Source organism: Sinohyriopsis cumingii, chromosome 2 (assembly GCF_028554795.1).
Source record: "Sinohyriopsis cumingii isolate HCF-2022 chromosome 2, ASM2855479v2, whole genome shotgun sequence".
NCBI classification, from domain to species: Eukaryota; Metazoa; Mollusca; class Bivalvia; order Unionida; family Unionidae; genus Sinohyriopsis; species Sinohyriopsis cumingii.
In genome coordinates, this window is record NC_142962.1 from 125,513,902 (window position 1) to 125,533,778 (window position 19,877).

The 19,877-nt window shown below is 35.2% G+C and overlaps 1 protein-coding gene across 1 annotated transcript in view; it reads right to left on the reverse strand.

The window, feature by feature from the left end:
• The window catches only part of LOC149805764 (N-alpha-acetyltransferase 20-like), a 46,350-nt gene extending 29,185 nt beyond the window's left edge, over nt 1-17,165 (reverse strand). Inside the window, exons 1-4 of the mRNA XM_089950437.1 lie at nt 16,982-17,165; nt 12,749-12,773; nt 7,397-7,487; nt 1,869-1,998 (exon numbers count right to left, since the gene is read on the reverse strand). Coding sequence (XP_089806563.1) covers nt 1,869-1,998; nt 7,397-7,487; nt 12,749-12,773; nt 16,982-17,034 — 299 coding nt within the window. The 5' untranslated portion in view covers nt 17,035-17,165. The remainder of the gene's footprint in view (nt 1-1,868; nt 1,999-7,396; nt 7,488-12,748; nt 12,774-16,981) is intronic.
• Between the last annotated feature and the right edge of the window lie 2,712 nt (nt 17,166-19,877).

Genomic DNA, 19,877 nt, shown 5'->3' on the forward strand with positions numbered 1-19,877 from the left:
ACCAAACCCAACCCCACAGAATTAGATCATTGGTCCCTTACTCTGTAATATCTGATTTCTACCAGTATTTGCAGTAGGTGAATACCAACACACCAAACATGTTTCATAGAGTCAAACTCCATTAAAAGGTCAACCAGTTCTTAAATTAGTTTTGCTGGACATGAATCCATTTGCAGATGATTTCATCCCTGAATGAGAGCTGCAATTTGACATTTTGCCTTCAACTATGAAATCTCTCATCTGTTGAAACTAAAAAAATAATAACATGCATATCCAGTACACTCCTACACCCCCAGCCATACAAAAATGCGTCCACTGATTTAAAAAACAAACAATAATTTTAAAACAAGATGACTTAAACATTTTGTTCAAGGCAGAGATGAATAGCTTATTTTATTTCTTTAACACACATTATCTTTCATTTACCAGTTTACCTAACTTCAAACAAATTGAATTTGTCTATTTTACCTATGCAAATTACCATATTGGGCTATTCCATTAGAGTGACTGAATGACTTGTAATTTGATAATACAAAGAAACAGTTACAGTGCTGTTAGCCAAGATCAGAGACTCACATCATTGCTTATAATTTGCCCTACAAATCATACACATACTAGGATTATATAGTACATGCATGGTTTGTAGGAAAACTGTAAGCAATAATACAAACCCCTGTGGAGTACAAAGTCGAATGACCTAACTATGACTGTAATTTAAAGTCAGTTTTTTTAAGTCAAATAAATAATGTATGCAATAATGGTTGTTAAATTGGCCCCATACCAACATCAATGTGCTGATGTGCTGTTAAACACTGATGTGAATGCATAAACCATTCTATGGCTATCTTTACCATCTAATAGCCTATATGACAAGTGTATGTAAATTTAGCCCATCTTCTTTTCCATGAGCACTATTAATCACTGTTACTATTTGTACAGGTTACATGCTTATGCTGTGGTGTCAAAAAATTTCTCTCTCTGTGCTGTGAAATTCACCTGCCCAAATACAATATCCAATCATTAAGACCAATGTTTGAGTGACATCCAAATCATTTCTGGTAGAGTCAAACCTAGGTAAGGATGTCAGAGTTGTTGTAGCTTTGTATGGTACTGTGTAGAATAAGTTCATAAATAACATGCATGCTGTGTTTACAAGACCCCCCTATACAAAAAGGAAAGTGTTTCTTGAGAAAGCTTATTGCACTCAAGAATGAACAATTGAAATGAAAAATAGAAATGCTGAAGCAATTGGAAAAAGAATATATTACTGCAGGAAAAATCTGAGCTCTTCTTTTTAAAATTGTATTTAACAATAAAAAAAGAATATAAAATAAAAACTAAAACAAAGCACTAAACTTAATTTGCTACTTCTTCCTGTCAAACAATCTCTGGTCAGAAATAGCAAATTACCTGTGTGTCATGTGATGCAAGCGGCATACATGCAGAAAATATTATGAAAAGGCACAATGACACTGGTTTGATAGGCTAGAAATAATGTGAATAGGTTTTTTTCAAAGTCACGCTAGGTCTGTTGAAATAACAGAAATAGGTTATTTTGAAAATCACTAGTTAGACACCTAATTATTAAACCGACAGTGTTTTAAATTTTAACAACTCAGGCCATGGGCATTAAACAAATGAATATCATGTGGACTACAAATGTCAGGGTGGAACAATCTTTCAAAGACACTTTCAGAAAAATTTCAAACAAAGTAAGTTTTTTCTTAGTACCATGATTTCAAGGAGTTAACGGACTAAGTTTCAAATAACCAAGAGGTAATATTAATGTTATGGTAATGATATAACCTGAAGGAGCATAAACTACTGGTAGTATGTCAATGCAAGCGTCATACTCATTTCTTGCTCACTTTTCCGAGATCTCTTCCAAAATGTTCATAAGCTTGGCAGCTAGTCCCAGTCTCCTGAACTCTGGAGCAACTGTAAGGGCTGTCACATGACCATGCCACAACTCTCCACTACCCTCAGCTTTTCCCATAACTGAAAAGTATTATATTCAATGTTATCTAAACTTGGTAATCTACTTCAAATTCTTGACATCATTTGTATTGCATTGACTAGTAAATTTTATAAAGGTTTTTAAGTTAGTTAGTACCCTTTACAGTGTATATCATCATAAAATTAAAGAGAATTTCAGTATAAAATATATGCTAACTCAGATTATAAAGAATGCAATGATTTTTTTTCTTACCAAAAACTCCAAAATAGTGAAAAATATAATATCTGAAGGTATAAACAAGACGTCATTCTGGAAATAAACTATCTCAGTTTGTATAATGTACAAAAAGTACATTTATTAGAGGAAGCACAGCCACTAACTTACAGTTCACATGGTGATCATTCAAGTTTTTGAGAAAAAATTATGCTACTAGTAACTACAGTCAATGACAGTAGTTAAGTGTGAAAATTACAAACATTTTTCAAATAATGCATCTGCATGGTGATTGGCTGTTGGACACCAAAGGTTAAGTCATAAGAGCATAATCCGTATCAAAAGAAACAATGCTAATATTAAATAAGTGCAGCCATATTTGCACCACCAATTTCCTACCAATGCATGTTGCGCTTGTTAATATTACATGATACGATTTGTTTTTCTTGTGATTTTTGTTCTTGCTCTGATGTGTGCTCTGTTCATAGAAACACCAGCTACTGCATCCACATGCACATTTTTCAATGTCAATAATGTATAATAATGCTATGTGAGCGAGGTACCACAAAATATTTTGTACTGTGGTAGTTTTTAATGTACTGCACTGTGTACCATGGTATACTGAAAGTATATTAGGGACCAACAATTCAATGTTCATTGGCAGGCGCCTGATTTTTTTAAAAATTTCTATCTGTCAATAGCTGGAAAAATTATCTTTCTGTGATTTAAAGAAAATAATGATATAATATCCATGGTATTATAAGGCACAAATATTAATTATCTTGAGATAAAAGAATAGAAAACTGTTAAGCTCAAAAGAAAATCTTAGCCCCCCCATAAATAAATGGCAATAGTATATGAATTTGCTCTGCATGTGTTAGTTGTTGTACAAGTTGCAATTTAAAAGCTGTAACTAAAGAGGGATGAATAACTTACTGTGAGACACATCATGATGACATTTGAGAGCCTACTGATAAAAACAGGCATGGAAAGCGAGGGTTGGTGGGGTGCCAGCACCCAGCAAACAATATATTGATCAGAGTGGGTTAGTAAACATAAAACACTCAACAAACAAGAAAATATTTAGTAGATATGAGAAATTACATAAAGTTCAGACAGAAAACAAATGCACTCCTGAAAATCATAGGATGATTCGCAACCAGTCTAATACTTAACACGTTCACATACACTAGTAAAAATAAAAAATATGACCTCTTTTGTGGTGAAAGTTTAACTGTGTAGTAATATTCATATTTGACAATGTTTTTAACTTTTCAACTACATATACAAACAATAGAGAAAGCTAACCTGAAGCTTTCATCCTCACACTAAGGATACTAAAAGTGAGATTTAATGACCATTGCAGACCAAGTTCAAGTTTGTCTTAAGTATTACGACACATCCATATTTTTTGCCCATGCCATACTATAATTTGGAACTCAGTAAAAATCCTACATCGGGAACAAGCCTGGTTTGATTGGGGGGGTTAAGGAATCAATCTACAGCCATGTGCACAAACTGATGCTGAACTTTATAGCATCTCGACCAGAGTGAAGCAAGGCTGTGTGCTCGCACATGTGCTGTTCAACCTCTTCTTCACTTAAATCCTGCTCCATGCAGTGAAGGACCTACACATTGGAATCTACACCAAGTATTTCCTTGATGGATTCATGTTTGACATAGGTCAGCTCTCTGCAAGAATAAAGACACTGGAAAGACTACTTCTAAAAAGGCTCTATTTGCAGATGACTGTGCACTTATGGCACTCAAAGAGAACCAGCCACAGACCATTGTAAATAAGTTCTCTGGAGCATCCAGGTTGTTTGGTCTGATAATAAGCCTGGATAAAATTGAGGTACTCCTTCAGCCAGCTCCTTACACAAACCCACCGACAAGATGAAGGGGAGACAGTTGAAGAACGTGGAGAGTTTTTCATACCTGGGAAGCACAATGTCATCAGATGGGTCTCTGGACAATGAAATCCCGAAAGCAAGTGAAGCCCAAGGAAGATTTCATGCCAGTCTTGTAGGAAAAAGACATTTGGATGCCCACCAACATCAAGGTCTATAAAGATGATGTCCTCGTCTCCCTGCTCTGAAACCTGGACCATATACAGCAGGCATGTGAAGCAACTTGAGCAGTTCCACATGCACTCAGTATGGTAAGATTGAGTGTTCCCAACATTGAGTCACTGCTGCTGAAAGCCCAGCTCATACTGTTTGGCCATGTCATTCAGATGGAGACTACAGAATACTGAAACAGGTTTTCTGTGGTGGGCTCAAGCAGGGACAGTGGAAGCAAGGGTGCCCCAGGAAAAGGCACAAGGACAACCTTCAGTAACCTGGTGTGGAATACAAGCCAGTGAGCTGGAAGATTTGGCCATGGACCAGTCTACCCGACACACACTCATCACAAAGGCTATCATACTAGTGGAGAATGGCTGCCACCAACATCTCACAAGCCACAAGAGAAAAACAGTACATCACAGTAACCCAGACCATCATGTCAACAGACTTCCCATGCCCAACCTGTAACATCCTGTTTTGGACTCAGAAGACAGATGCATAATTAACATGAGCTAAAGAAGGTGTTGGAATGGGTCTTATACCAGCAATATTGCAAAGAATGGTGAACGTTGTCTCTCGGTAAAAAACAAAAGATGGCTTTTGAATTGCCTGGGTCAATGATCTTGTTGGATACTCTTTGCAATTTCTCCAATTCTTTACAACTGCGGGGGAATATGGACCGACTTTGTCTTGAAAAACAACTGAGGCCTTGACCTTAAATGCTGGTGTAGATGGGTTGGCAGGCATTCTGAGTTTGGCAACACCCCATAAATTCCTCTATTGTTGCCATAAAGCTCTATGGTGGAAACTGAGTAGGAACCATCATCCAGTATATTCCTACACACAGCGTGTGGGTCACAGTTAGGACAAAATTATATATATATATACACACACACACATATATATATATAATACATTCTTGAAGGCATATGTGAACAATACATGTACAAAAGTAAAGGTATGAACATTATGTTCTAGATGGAATGATCGATAAGGGTGAGGATCTTTATTTTCTCACACATGCGACAGAAAAATCTAGCTGTTTTGCTAACCTTACTTATCTCAGTCTAGTCATCTCAGTCAAGGTGTCCACGTGCTCAGAACTACTTTTACAAAAAGAAAACCTTGTTTTATTCTGCAGTGCCTGACGTAGTTGTTCTACAATCAAACAACAACAACAGCAAATATATAATAAAAACATAGTAACTTAAGGTCAATCCATCTATGAGTACACATAATACAAAACCATTTCGAGACAAAGAAACACATGCATATGATGTTGAGCTTTTTGGTATTATGTTAGTTCATTCCACACTGCATAGTCAATTTTTTCCTATATGCAGGCCTAGCTCAGTATATTTTCAGGTCAGCATCATTAAATATATTTTCAAAGAATCCATGAACGTGAAAGTTTCGCACATGGTTATCCACTAGGGTCCGTATTTGGAGGGTCTTTTATACACGTGGGTAATTTTACAATCAATATTAAGGACAACACAAGTATGTCACACACAGTTTCACCTCCTCCAAAGAAAAGGAGAGTTATACACAATAGTGACACAGATCACTAATTACCTGTGAATAACCCAAGAATGGACACTCATGCTACATGTAACTTTTCATTATAATAATAGCCTATACACTACAACATAGGTGTGGGCCCAGTATCATTCCATTATTTACAATATTATTTTCTAAACTGGAACTTAAGAAAATGAAGGATTTTCTTGTAATAAATATTAGTTATTTATTGTTAATTTCATATAACATCCATATATTAAATGTGATAATACCTCAATACTATGCAACACTTTATGTTATTTTTCTTGCTCATGCATAAAAACTGTGTACTTCGGATGACACGGCCACGCCACAATCCTCATTAACATATTTGTACTAATGCACCACATGTAAACATTTGTGCATGAACTATATTGCACAAGTGAGAAGTTCTTTTCCACTTTAAAGAAAATTATTGTGTGAGAAAAAGAATCTATGTTGGGTTTTGGAATGTGTGTGTGTGTGTGTGTGTGTGTGATTTGGATTTTTAACGTAGCTTTAACAATTTTTCAGTCATACCGCTAAGATGTCTGCAGTGTGGCAGTTTCTAGTGATGTCTATGCACTGGGGCATCATGCTGCAGACATGTGGCATGATGTCCCACCCAGTCACATTATCCTGACACCGGGCCGACCAGTCCTAACACTAACCTCTTAATGCTGAGCGCCAAGCGAGGCAGCTGTTAGTACCATTTTTGTAAGTCTTTGGTATGACTCGGCCAGGAATCGAACCCACGACCTCCCGCTTCCGAGGTGGACGCTCTAACCACTAGGCCACCGGAGCGGTCGGGTTTTGGAATGAGACAAGGAAATCCAAGTCATGGGGTTACATTAATGCCCCCACCCCACCCCAGCAAGCCTCATGGGGAGACAAATAATGTAACCCCTTGACTGGGATTTCCTTGTCTCTGTCCAAAACCCAACATAGATTCTATATAGCTCCCATTTTCCAAGCATGATATAACCAATAATGTGTTAAAAGTGCCATTAAAAACACAAACCAAAAATGTACAAAATTCTTTTATACATAATTTGTTGAAATTAGATAATTCAACATTTAGAAAAACAATTATTGACAAATATTAAAAATCATCACTTGAACCACTGTATTGTATATATGAAAAAATTAACAAGATGAAATTATATAGGAAACATGAAAAATTATAACAACAGCATCACTTTTGGGTAGTTATGTTACCAACTATTATTTCAAAGCAATGCACTTCATATACTTTTGCAAATAAATGAAATCTGCACTATATACATGTATAAACACAAAAATACAATTTCCATATCACATAAGTACTGGGCAATATCAGTTAACATAAAGATCTAATGTCATGTGATACAAATATGGCTCACCATTTAAATCTGTAACACAAAGATTCAGATCCTGGTGTGAATGAGTACTAAAATCACCTTGGTGATTAGCCTACAATTAACAGCTGTCGTATTATGGTAAGTTGGGCAGTCTCCAAGTCTATTCACGCAATGAAAATCTTGAGACAAGATCTAGCATTCTCAGCCACAATATGAAGAAAAAAACCCACTCAAACAGCTCTTAACAAAATACATTATATGAACCTAGTTCAAAAACTTACTGTATCCCATGATTTCCCCACTTGGAGACTCAGCAATCTGGAAATATTCTGGCCAGTGAGCCAGATACTGCATATAGAAAGGCAGTCCATACTAAAAAAGGAGTTAAGGGTGGAATTTAGCAATCCAAAGTTTATGTATCTCACATTCATTCTGTGACAAATTCTAATAACATGTACATCATGTTCTCAATGGATCTGATGTTGGTGTAAAGTGGACTTTCAGGTCGAGGGACAAGAGAACCTGGAAAAAATAACAAGCCTTGGATGGATGAACAATTACTTTTGCATATGCCAGAATTGTGGATCAGATCAGAGACAACAAGCTCAAGGCAACTGCTTTACTGCTGCCCTGGTCATGACCAAATTTCATCTCGTTCTATACATTAAAGAAATGATCCCTACGTAAAATACTTATGGACTACAGGACCTATGAAATCATTATTCAAGTACACATGGTAAAATATGGACAATAAGCATATATGCTTATTTGTATGAATAAGTGAAGGGAATATACACTTTGTTTTGATATGTGTGATAGTGAAAAATGACAGGATGCATGTACAGTCAAAACTGTCAATAGTGGTCACTTATGTGAAAAGGTCAAACTGGCCATTGAACACAGGTGACTGGTACATACAGGCTCACCTTTGAAAACTGATTTTTGAACAAATACCATGCAACAAATATTGCTATTATTATTATCATTATTACATTATTAAAATTGTTTTATGTGCACTGTTTAACAAAATCATAATTACAGGTACATGCTGTTCTCTCCCAAGTTTATGTTCCATACAAGGTTATTGTATCCTGCTCACTTTAATCCAACCTAGAAATGAAATCATTACCAACTTAAAAATATACAACTATCTTAGTTTGTTCACTCTATAATAAACAACAACTAGATTAGTCAGTTGATCAAAAGACAGTCAGCTTATGTGAGATGCATGTGATGAATACTGAATGTTTTGAATACTGAATGACCCCAGACCCTAATAAAAAGGGATGTAACTCATGTCTTTCATAGATGAACATTTTTTCTTCAGAGATAGCTTTAATTCACAGGTAAATAGATGTGAAGATATATAACCATACCTGTCACACTGGCACAAAAAAGATGTCTTCCATTTCTGCTTTCTAAAACAACTACTTTTCCCCAATATCCAACAAATGAATTGCTTCAATCCTCTCCTGTAAGGATAAAGAGTGCCTTTCTTTCGAATTTGACATATTGACACGTTTGAGTATGACAGTGTGACTGGTGTATGGTAAATACAATTGGGGTATAAAACGCTTAAACATCGAGTCATATGATAAGCTTTTATCAAAAACAATGCCTTGTTCATCAAACAAAGTAAGTATTTTAATTTGAAGACACTGCTGATAACTCAACTGACCATTTAAGGCTGGGTAAAACCATTGTTTGGTTAGGGAACACTTGGTCACTGTCTGCAGAAGGCGAATGACCATTAAATACATTGCATTTGTATAAGACATTTACAAAGGGGGCATCAGAATGGCCATTGTGACCATGTGACAATTAGGACAGGTTTGACCAGGAATGGTAAACTTCCTCCAGAGCATAGGATGGAAAAGTGATTTTTAAAGCCAAACCCTATGATGTAATTTAATTGATATAACAGGTTGCATGCTGAATCCGGCCACTGGGCCATATTTTGTCTACTTGCAATTTTTTTAATGTTTACGCATACTTATGAAATTCACGGGCACATTAAATAAAGATGGTAAATTTAAGAACAACCCATAACAAGAAGAAAAGAATCAAAACAAAGCAAATACCTGATAGAGAGAATACTGAACACTTAATTAGCATCAGAACAATTTTCAGCACTCTGACAATTATTTTATGATTGTTATGTTACTTTACAAATATACATAAAATATTTTCTTCTACATTATCATGATTTTATTTCATCATGTGGTAAAAAAAACTAATATTTATCTCTTTTCATATTGTTTTTGGCACCAGTGATGTAAAAGAACAGCAGATTTGGTAGGCCCAAGTCTGTTGCAATAAATTAATTTTGTAAATTATTTTACCCCACAAAAGTCTAACTGTGCAATGCAGCACATATAGGGCTTCACAAATCCATTTGCCAGGACAAGTTAAAATTTGGTTCAAGCAAGCTAAAATCTGCAGGGTACTTCCCTATGGGCAAAAGAGAGTGAGAAAAAGAGAGGTCTTGTTCAGTTTGTATTGTTCTTTGTTCAGCAAATTTTACACTCTGTCATCACGCCAAAGTACATATATCAGCACCTTTATTTAGTGCCTATACTGCATAACTGGCAACAATTTCTTTCATCTATCAATCTGTTATTTCAATGACATATACTGTCAGCATGTCATTTCACTTTTTATGTCAAGCCTCTCATATTTTCAAACAAATGTGATAATGTAAATATTTACTATTTAATGCAAGTTTGGACAAATAAAGATATTTTACTGGGTAACTTAGTTAGATTTTAATTATATTATTTGTAAGCATTCACTGATGTTTGCAGTACTAAATAGCCTCTGGCAGTGTGTGAACTTGCCTGACTTGAAAAAATGGCTTGTCAAAGATTGTGTTGAGGCATGTCACCGATTTCAATGTGAGTAGGTGATAACTGTTACTAAAATGACTTGTGAGTTTTCTTTGACTACTGTTTGAAAACAAAAACACTTGTCCCTAATGATTAACCAACAGAATTTTGTTAAAAATATGATATAATGAAAATTAGCACCCACAAGCATTATTTCTGATGAAGGCAGGACAACTATACATACTTACAGTTTGGCAAAAAATTAAATGGATAAAATAACTGTTCCCAAATCAGTCTGCTTCTCAAAGGTTTTAATGCATGTTGCTGATTGCAAGGTGACTAGATGATCCCAGTAAATGTTAAGTAAATAGATAAAGTATGTCTTCAAAAATCATCCGATTGTGAGTATCAATAAATCATTACAATCAATCTAGCTATCATTATTTACTGATAAAGTTGAAGAAACGAGTATGCTATATTATTTAGGCAAAACTAGAACAGTTAACAAAGTTTCTACAAACAAATCTGATTAACCCACTTTAAAGAAAAATAACCAGTCTGATGCTATGAAACGTGCTAAAATAGCTCCAACCACTGTGCATTAATGAGTGCCCCTACCAAGTGTATAAGTAAATGATCAGATATTCTACAGCAAATTTTATGCAGTTATTATGAAAATACCCCAAAACTGCACAAAAAATGAGATGGCGAATCCATTTTCCATTGGGGATGCCAATTATAATAAAGACCAATCAGTCTTTAACAAAAATATTTCTCTCTCTTACTTAAAGATGTAGCCATTTCTAAAACCTTCTATCTCTGTATCTACCTATGTGTCTGTCTTTGCTCTTCTAACTATATCTGCTTTTTAACCATTTCTCACATATCTACATGTAATATTTACATATATCTATTTTGACAACTTTAATTGATTGCATATGGTTTCAAGGTGCAAAGAAAGAAAAAAAAACACCAAAAGTTAAATCTTTGCAAAATAAATATAATGTGATTTACTTAAAATATCCCATATTTTATTTTACCTTATTTTTTAAACTTCTGGTTGGGATTTTGTGTTTGGGACAAGCTCAGAACTGCCATGTAATATATAACCACCAACCACAAGTCTGATGTTGATACAAACTATTTTATAAGAATCTGCTTTCACGTATGTACAGATTACTTTTAGTTTTAAATTTGTTGTATTGGCTGGGTAAAAACAGAAACAAGTCTCCTAAAAAAACTAGAATCAGAAATGAAAATTCTACATGCATTCAGTACAACTCACATATATTTTTGAAACCCCACACGTCACGGTGGTGGACTTAATCCCCTCCACTGTGGCTCCATGACATAGTGATAAATACCTACAAATCACCATTACACCTTGGCTAGCACACTGATGGCATCTCCACTATGGTAGGGCTGGTCAACTTTACTAACTGACATGTGAACAGCCAATGAATGAAGACCACCCATGGAACGACTAAGACATCATGAGTGATTTACAATCAGTTACCATTTCAACAATCAGTGATCTTTATTTTGATCATATAAATGGACAATAAAAAATTATTTCAAAAGTCTTGTATGTTCAGTATATTTAGAAAATGTTATGGAGCTTATTTTGCAATAAGTTAATACTTTTACTTTGTTCAAAGAAATCTGAATAAATTTACTCACCAATGTGGTGAGAGGCACACCTTGTTGAGCTTCTCTTGAATAGTGTAAATTTATCCTACTGTTAAACATTAAACATAATCCTTTGAGGTACGGAGAATTACAATCCTTACGACAGTTGCTTCTATTGAAAAAAACAGATAAACAGCTAAAAGGGAAAAAAAAAAAATTACACTTAAATGCAAATGACATGTTTAATCCACAAACAGTAATGAATCCATCATGAGGCTGAATATACATACATATTCAGGTGTAGGTTAAGCTTTTCTTACTTTTTGTTTGTGTTTTTTTAACAGAAGCTACTGTTCTCAGGAATTTAAGTATCCACACCTCAGAGGATTATGTTTTTTGTTTAAACAGTAGGACATATTTACATTGTTCAAAGGAAGTTCAACAAGGTCTCGTCAAGTTATTGCATAAGTCTGTTCATATTTGTTTGTGACTTGTTAATATTACAGTATAGCTCACGTGTATTTTTGAAACACCATCAAGGTGGGGGACTTAGTCCACTCTACTTTAGCTCCACAATACCATCCCCATGACAAAGCAATAAAATACTTACAAATCACCATAGCAACTCAGTTTCTGAGGCACTGTAACTATGTTAATATTATCTAAAATTAAATGTGGCATTATATCTATTACATAGTCTTCATTTGAACTAGGACATGTGCATAACCATCTGATAAAGATGTAGATACATTCGTGCCAATCTCTCTCCCTGTCCATAAACCTCTAAAGAGCAATCTCAGCATGCTTACAGGAGTCATACACAGCAAACCATGCCCATTTCATAGAGACATAGGTCATCCTAGAGATGGTGCAGTATTTTCCCTTAATCTCCCCACCCCACAGCGATGCATGGCGTGCCAAAGATAATGCTCTGTGAGCCATTGTGGCAACTTTATCAGGACAAATGGAGAGATAGTGTTTTTTTTTTTTCTTAATCCTCTCCACTCTCTCCACCCCCCACCACAATGTGTGGGGTTCCAAAAGTTTACTAACAAGCTGTACTTTATCTTCTGTATCTTGAACACAATAACGAACATTATTCAAATTTAGAACTGCCATGATTCGTTCAATGAGTTCAATTTCTTTTTACATTATAGTGAAGCAGAAGATTAAGGATACAGTCTCTGTCAATGGATCCAGATTCCTGTAAGAAAACAAAACACAAGTTACAAACTTACATTAAGGTACCTTGGGAAAAATTATCTAGATTTTAATACACTACTGTTACAAACTAGGGTACAGGCTGCAGGGTTTCTGGTATGCATCTTGAACCAAACATGATAGCTCAGGGATCGTCCTGGGCTTCGCCAATGTCGCAAATTGCGATTTTTTTTCCTTATTGGCGACAAAAATATCCCATCTGGCGATTTTTTTGGCGACATACTTTTTGGTTATTTAATTTGTACATACAATCAATGATTTGGACTGGATAAATTAAAAGGCAGAACGAAAGGAAGCCACAAACTTGACTAAGCAATGCATTGGAATCAATCTGTTACACAAACGATCCTTTGTTCTTATTGACAACCCCATCTTTACAGTGCATTGTTACATCATAATCTGCTTATGCTGACATCTGGGCTGAGTACTGTATGCTGCAATACAGTCAATCATGATACCGCACTATACCTACAACTGACCGACTTCTGAAGACGCGAATAGAACAGATACAATTAATTGTATGGCTAATCCTTCTGGTTTTTTTATACATATACCAATACAATAGTTTTGCTGAACCTTCATAGAAAACTGATAAGCTTTGAAGTACCGACTACTGTGTATAAATACAAAGCAAATGCAAAAAATCTAAATCACAATTACATCTGTCGCCAGTGCAGCATTTTACTCACTGATCTTTTCCTTTTGCCATCAGTCCTGATTTACGGCTGCAGAGACTTAAACTCCGCAACAGGAAATAGCAAAAAAGAACAGTTTTGCATAATTAATAATAATTATTTATTTCTCAAAATACAGGAGTGAAAGAATCCCTAAATTGGGTGTGAATTTATGCTTATATATACGGTCCAATATTGCCAGGTGTTGACTCGTGTAAGTTTCATTCGTGGGAATGGAGATCCTATTTTTCTTGTCGAGAAAATTTATACAGCATTCAGTGATCATTCTTGGGATTTAGGAAGCAATTCACTACAAGCTTTATGAAGCTAGCCATGGGGGGGGGGGCTGCTGAGAGACTACTGGTGTCACCTGTCAGCACTGAGGACTGTGAACGTGGATTCAGTAAGATGAACCTCATAAAAACTGACATCAGAAATAAGCTCTGCATCTCATCTCTCGAGAATTTAATGAGAATCAGCATGTACAGATGTGAAAAATTAGACTTTGAAACTACATTCAACAAGTGGGCAGCCCTAAAATCGCGACGGATCTTCATGTAACACTTTGTAACATTTTGTTAATGCTTGTTGTAATTAAAGTATTAACTAATCCATCTTTGTAATTTTCATTGCCTGTTACATTAATAGACTAAATTAACACTTGGAAAAATGTACACTACTTTTTTTGGCGACACTTTTTGAAAATTGGCGACAAAATATTGAGGCTGGCGATTTTTTTGGCGACAGCTTTTTAAAAGCCAGGACCATCCCTGATAGCTTAACAAATACAACCAGCATCAGGGATCATTGTATCATAGTTATGTCAGCTATATTAGCCAAATGTTTATGGGATAACTGGGAATAAATTACTTGTACCATGAAAAAAAATTATGTGACATTGTCAAGGACAAGCCTCAATGATGAACCCTGCATTATTATCCTCTCCTTAAATATTGATATATAATTTACCAAAATAGTTCATGGAAAACTGAAAGATAGGTTTAAACTCTGTATTTGTACATCTCTTTTTGCTTCACTGCCACACAAATGAAAACCTCTGCTTTATTTTTTCATGTCCGTAACTCTGATTGTCCATCATAGTTCTTCTATTAATAATACAATCACATATTATAATTGCATGACAGTCACACCTCATCCAGTCTCATCATCATACACAGGCACAACACTCACATGCACTTCTAACAAACTACCCTTCTTTACTGGTACAACTGTCACCACTTTCACGATCTTTCCAGAAATTAGTTTTAGCTCAGCTTTTTTGTAAACGCTAATACTAGAAATTTTGTATCAAATGCTGACCTAGTTCCTGACCTTGATTCAGAATCAGTAAGAGATGAAGTAAACTTTTTAAAAATATTTTTTCTCACAGTAAATCATTGGTTTTACTTGAAGCCATACCAGGAGTACATGATGTTAGGTATGTAAAAAGCTTCTACGTTGTTCTAGAAATATGATCATGTGACCCTCATATGGGAATCTGTTTTGCATCTTAAATTAGTGTATAACTATTTTCTAAAGAGAATTTGGTTAGTTGGGCTCTAAACCATTAACACTTAAAGGTGTTTTGTTGTGACCAGTTTGAGACGAAATTCTATTTTATGGAATTAGTAGTTCATTTTCCTGGAAATATTTAAGTGCTCATACAGAATTCTTGGACAAAGACATTTATTGAAACTTTATTCAGAATTCAAAATTCGAATATTATTTTCTGTGGTTCAACAAGGAACTGTTGACACATCAGGAAAACACTGACTACTGCATTTGTCATCATCCTCCATCTTGGATTATTTATCAGGACTCAGATTCATTTAAGACTTTTATTACTAGGACTTCTATTTTTTAATTCTTAGATTATTTTTTTATTTGATTCATAGAACCGTAATTTCTTTTTCTCATTTTTATCTTATTTTCTAGGAAAATAATTTGTTACATTTTGCAAAGCTTGCTGTCTGCACTCTTTCTTGTTACTGTTTTAAAAAGCCTAAAACGTAACAATAAACAAATCTGTACAACCCTGAATTGTGATGATTCCACTCGACATGCTCTTTTCTTGAGCTAAGTTTAGTACATGGCCACCATTGTAAAATATCATAGAGATCGATACTTTTCATCTTGAAGTATCCCGAGTACAGTTAAAATTCAGAGCATTCAATAATCAGGATTTAATAGACTTTGGTTAAATCAAAAATTAGTGTTAAATTTTTGAAAGAACAATTTATATTTAACTTAAAATGGGTAAATACGGTGTTACAAGAAACACTGAAATACACTATAAAACCTAAATACATCGAAATTCACATATTTTGTACTAAAACACTCATGAAAATAAATGTATTATAATTTGCAAATGTTGGAATAATGATAAAAAAGCAAAATAGAATCTGAATTTAGTGATTTTTATAGGAATTGTTAAAACAAATTCTATTTATAGCACCATTCATTAACTGAAGTTACTTGGTTGTACTTGATTAGACAGCATTTACATTGTTTTGTCTGTTATGTCTTTATTTAATTTAAATATGATATTTCCACAGAAAATATGTAAAAACACATTTTGGATTCCCACAATCATAATCTCAAGTAAGTGTATTTCGGCGTTTCTATAGTACAAGTCACATGGGTCATGTATGTGCATTTACTCATTTTAAATATATATTGTTCTTTCAAAGTCTGTTCAATCGTGATTATTGAATGTTCTGCACCTAACTGTCACCAAGAAACTTCAGACGAAAATTATCTACTGCTATGGACTTTTACAATGGTTGCCATGTACTAAACTTGGGTCAGAATAATAGTATGTTTACTGGAATTGTCACAATCATGGGTAGTATGAATTTGTTAATCAATATGTGTAGCTTTCATTGTGACATCACAGTGCGTGACATTCAATCCGGATTGTATTCGATCACACCTTTAAGTTCATCTCGTCCAAAAATGTCTACATACTTTAACATTGATTTTGCCATATGCATCTCTCAGGCGTCTAAATAATTACCTTCCCTACGAATATGGATGCATACGAATCCAAATGAAGTGAATACTTGCCACTTAAAGGTATGTATAATCAAATTCTAAAAAATGACACCCATTACTGAAATAGTCGGTGCTGAATTCCTACATGAACCGTGTGACTTGTTCAACAGTAACCGGTAAATACGCATGACCCGTGACTTTTATTATAGTCGACATCAAAACACGCTACACAGCACCGTTATTTGGGCAGGAAAACTTCGACCCTCAAAACATAAATATAAAGGTCGATGTCTTGAAGTGCAGGACTAAGAAAGCGTCCACAGGCACTTGATTCTGTGGAAACTAAAGCGTATACTCACTATATAGTGAGTATACGCATTAGTTTCAACAGAATCAAGTGCCTGTGAAGGCGTCCTACATTGCCGGACTATCTGACCCCCACCCCAGTCCTTTTATATGAAATATAAAACATTTCGTGAATTTTCCCCGACTTCAAAACTCACTATGTAAACAAGAATCTTACACATTGTTGAAACGAAATAGATCATCACAAGTAAATGATCTTATAGTTGTCATTTTAACCAGCGAACTGCGTCAATCGAACATCTTTTAACCCTAATCTGGAGTATGATTCTACAGCTCACAACCCCTATAGGAACCAAATGATCTGTGCTCACATCTACCTAACATCTGCGCTGGGAGCCACAATGGCTATACCTAAAGCGCATGTCGAAGCAATATTGAGTCCGGTACATATGACATTATTCCGGATCATATTTATTATTATTATTATTATTATTATTATTGTTGTTGTTGTTGTGGGGTATAACGCCATTTCTCAGCACAAGATAAGTTATGAATGGCGGTCAGTATAACTGATGGAGGAAGAACCCTGGAATACGCTGGGAAGAACCATCGACACACGAGAAGCTACTGACAGGCTTTCTCACGTACCCACGTTAGCCGAACCTGATTATTGAACCCACGCAGACAGAGGTGAGATGGCAGTGATCCGGAACGGTGAGCACTTTAGACCACTCGACCACTCGGGGCCCCTTGTTGTTGTTGTTCATGACCACACTGCTCCTTAAAGTTAAAAATAGTATCATTGCCCAATTATTTAAATAACAAAATTATTGTGAGTTTGTTACTGATGTAGGGCCTTTCTTCATATTTAAAGATATCATATTTAACATTTAAGAAAATACCATTTACTTGTTTACTGATTTGCCTTAAAAATTAAAAGTTTTCTGATGAACTTACCTAGGATCAACTTCGATTAGTTCAAAATCCAGGTAAAACTGACAGAAAGTATTCCACTATTTACCTGAATGGGAATTTAATATATAATTTAATTCATACTGATTACAACGTTGTAGATTATAATGTTTTCATTTCATATTATTTTAAAATTTACAATGTATCTCTTCTTCTTGCTTTTTGCAATATAGCAGAATATCATCATCATCATCATCAGTAGTGAATGGGGATAGTTTACGGACAATATAGATCCCAGTAAAAAAAGTCGTGGGAACGTTTACGGACAAGGTTTTTCTGACCCCCCACTGGGAACGTTTACGGACAATGGTTATTAACATGGGGAATATTGGGACTATATACGGACAAAAGGTTTCGGTTGTTGTATAAGGACAATACGAACGGAACAGGTCACGGTACTGAAGATTGGTAACAATGAAGCGAGGGGCTGACCTCAATCGGGACCAAAGAGCGGGAAAAAAACTAGAACGTTTGGCGAGACAGATACATATATAACACATACAATCTACAACATACAAACACAAACAACTATACAACCGACTTACAATAATTTAGGCAAGAAAGGAAATCTTTTCAAGGCTTATGAGTGGCCCTGAAAAGGGCCTTTGGGTTTTTGTTAACACCATTTCGTTAACATAGAGGGCATCGCATAGGTCTTCTTCGCTTCCTCAAATTTCTTCTGACTTCTGGTCCGTATATAAGGAGTCTCTTTAAAAAGCCTTGTCTATCCACATAAATTCTTCTTTCCAAACACTCGTATCGGTGATCCGGATAATTGTCCATGATGACGTCACATACATGGGTAAGTCCGTACGGAACAGCATAGACGATTCTACCATGTTGACACCTGATAGCCTCATCCCAACACATTTAGTTGGTTCAGACTTAAAAGTGACACCCTGGTTTTCTGAAGATGTTTTGAAAGGTGCTAGGTTTTCATGTCCACCGGATTAGTGTTGCATGTTTTGTTGTTAATACAAAGTAATAATGAAAATATAAAATAAGTGTAATTTCAATAGGGTTGCTCCCTGTTTTGTTCGTGTTCAGATAAAAACACATAACGTCAAAATCAAACGAGGTCATGCCGCAATTCATCGCGCCCAGGCAATTGTTGAACGATTTAATAGAAACACTTGCTGAGCGCTTATTTGGATATCAATTCAACGTCGATAATTTGCCGTCGAGTATCTACTGGCGATAACACAATGGTACAAGTAGATTTGAAAATCACGAACTATCCTTCTACTTGCAACTTTCAAATAGGCAGGACACCATAAATTCCAAAAATCATTCACATGAGTTTCTTGAATAACTTCGCGCATTTTTTCACGCTGTGTTTTATCTGGTTGTAGTCTGATTAAATCCTTAAAGTCTCTTAATTCTGAATCAAGCGCTGTATGCTCATCAGTTATCTCCTCATAATAATCTACAAACATTTTTAGCCATTCATGTGGGGATGATCCAACAAAAAATGTTGGTTGACCATGATCGCCACATAAGATAACAGCAGTATTATTAATCAGTAACCAATCAAGAAATATTTTTTCTTCATCGGCACTGTGCAAATTTCATCCCAGATAATAATCTTTGGAATATATTTCTCATCCATTCGTTCAGGAGTCCATGTATCACCCTTCCGTAGGAAAAAAGCTATGATAAATATGAGATTTAACTTTTCGTTCGTTCATTTCTTTGTTAAGTCTGTGTGTCGGTGTCAAAATAACAATATCAAAATTCCGTTAACAATTGTTCAGGAATAATTCAATCACATGTGTTCTTTTACCAGAACCTGCAGGCCTATTGAAATAAACTGTTGCATATGACAATTCTGACTTCTATTTATTTTTGTAATATATTTTTTTTGATTCAACATCGGCAGATTCAGAATAAAAAAGTATCCTCTCTTTTTTTTATTCTCCATGCGCCCCATAATCCTTCATATTCTATATTTAATTGTTCTAGCAATCCTGTATGTTTTATTGATATCGAAATGCATCTGTGGCGAATCTAACAGCGGTATCAGAAAATGAGTATATAATCGATAATAAATTTATCGAAACGTACGCGAGCATTGAAGATCTTAAATGAGTAAACTGTGGTGAATCACCATCAGTGTAACTCACAATTGTACCTAATTTAGT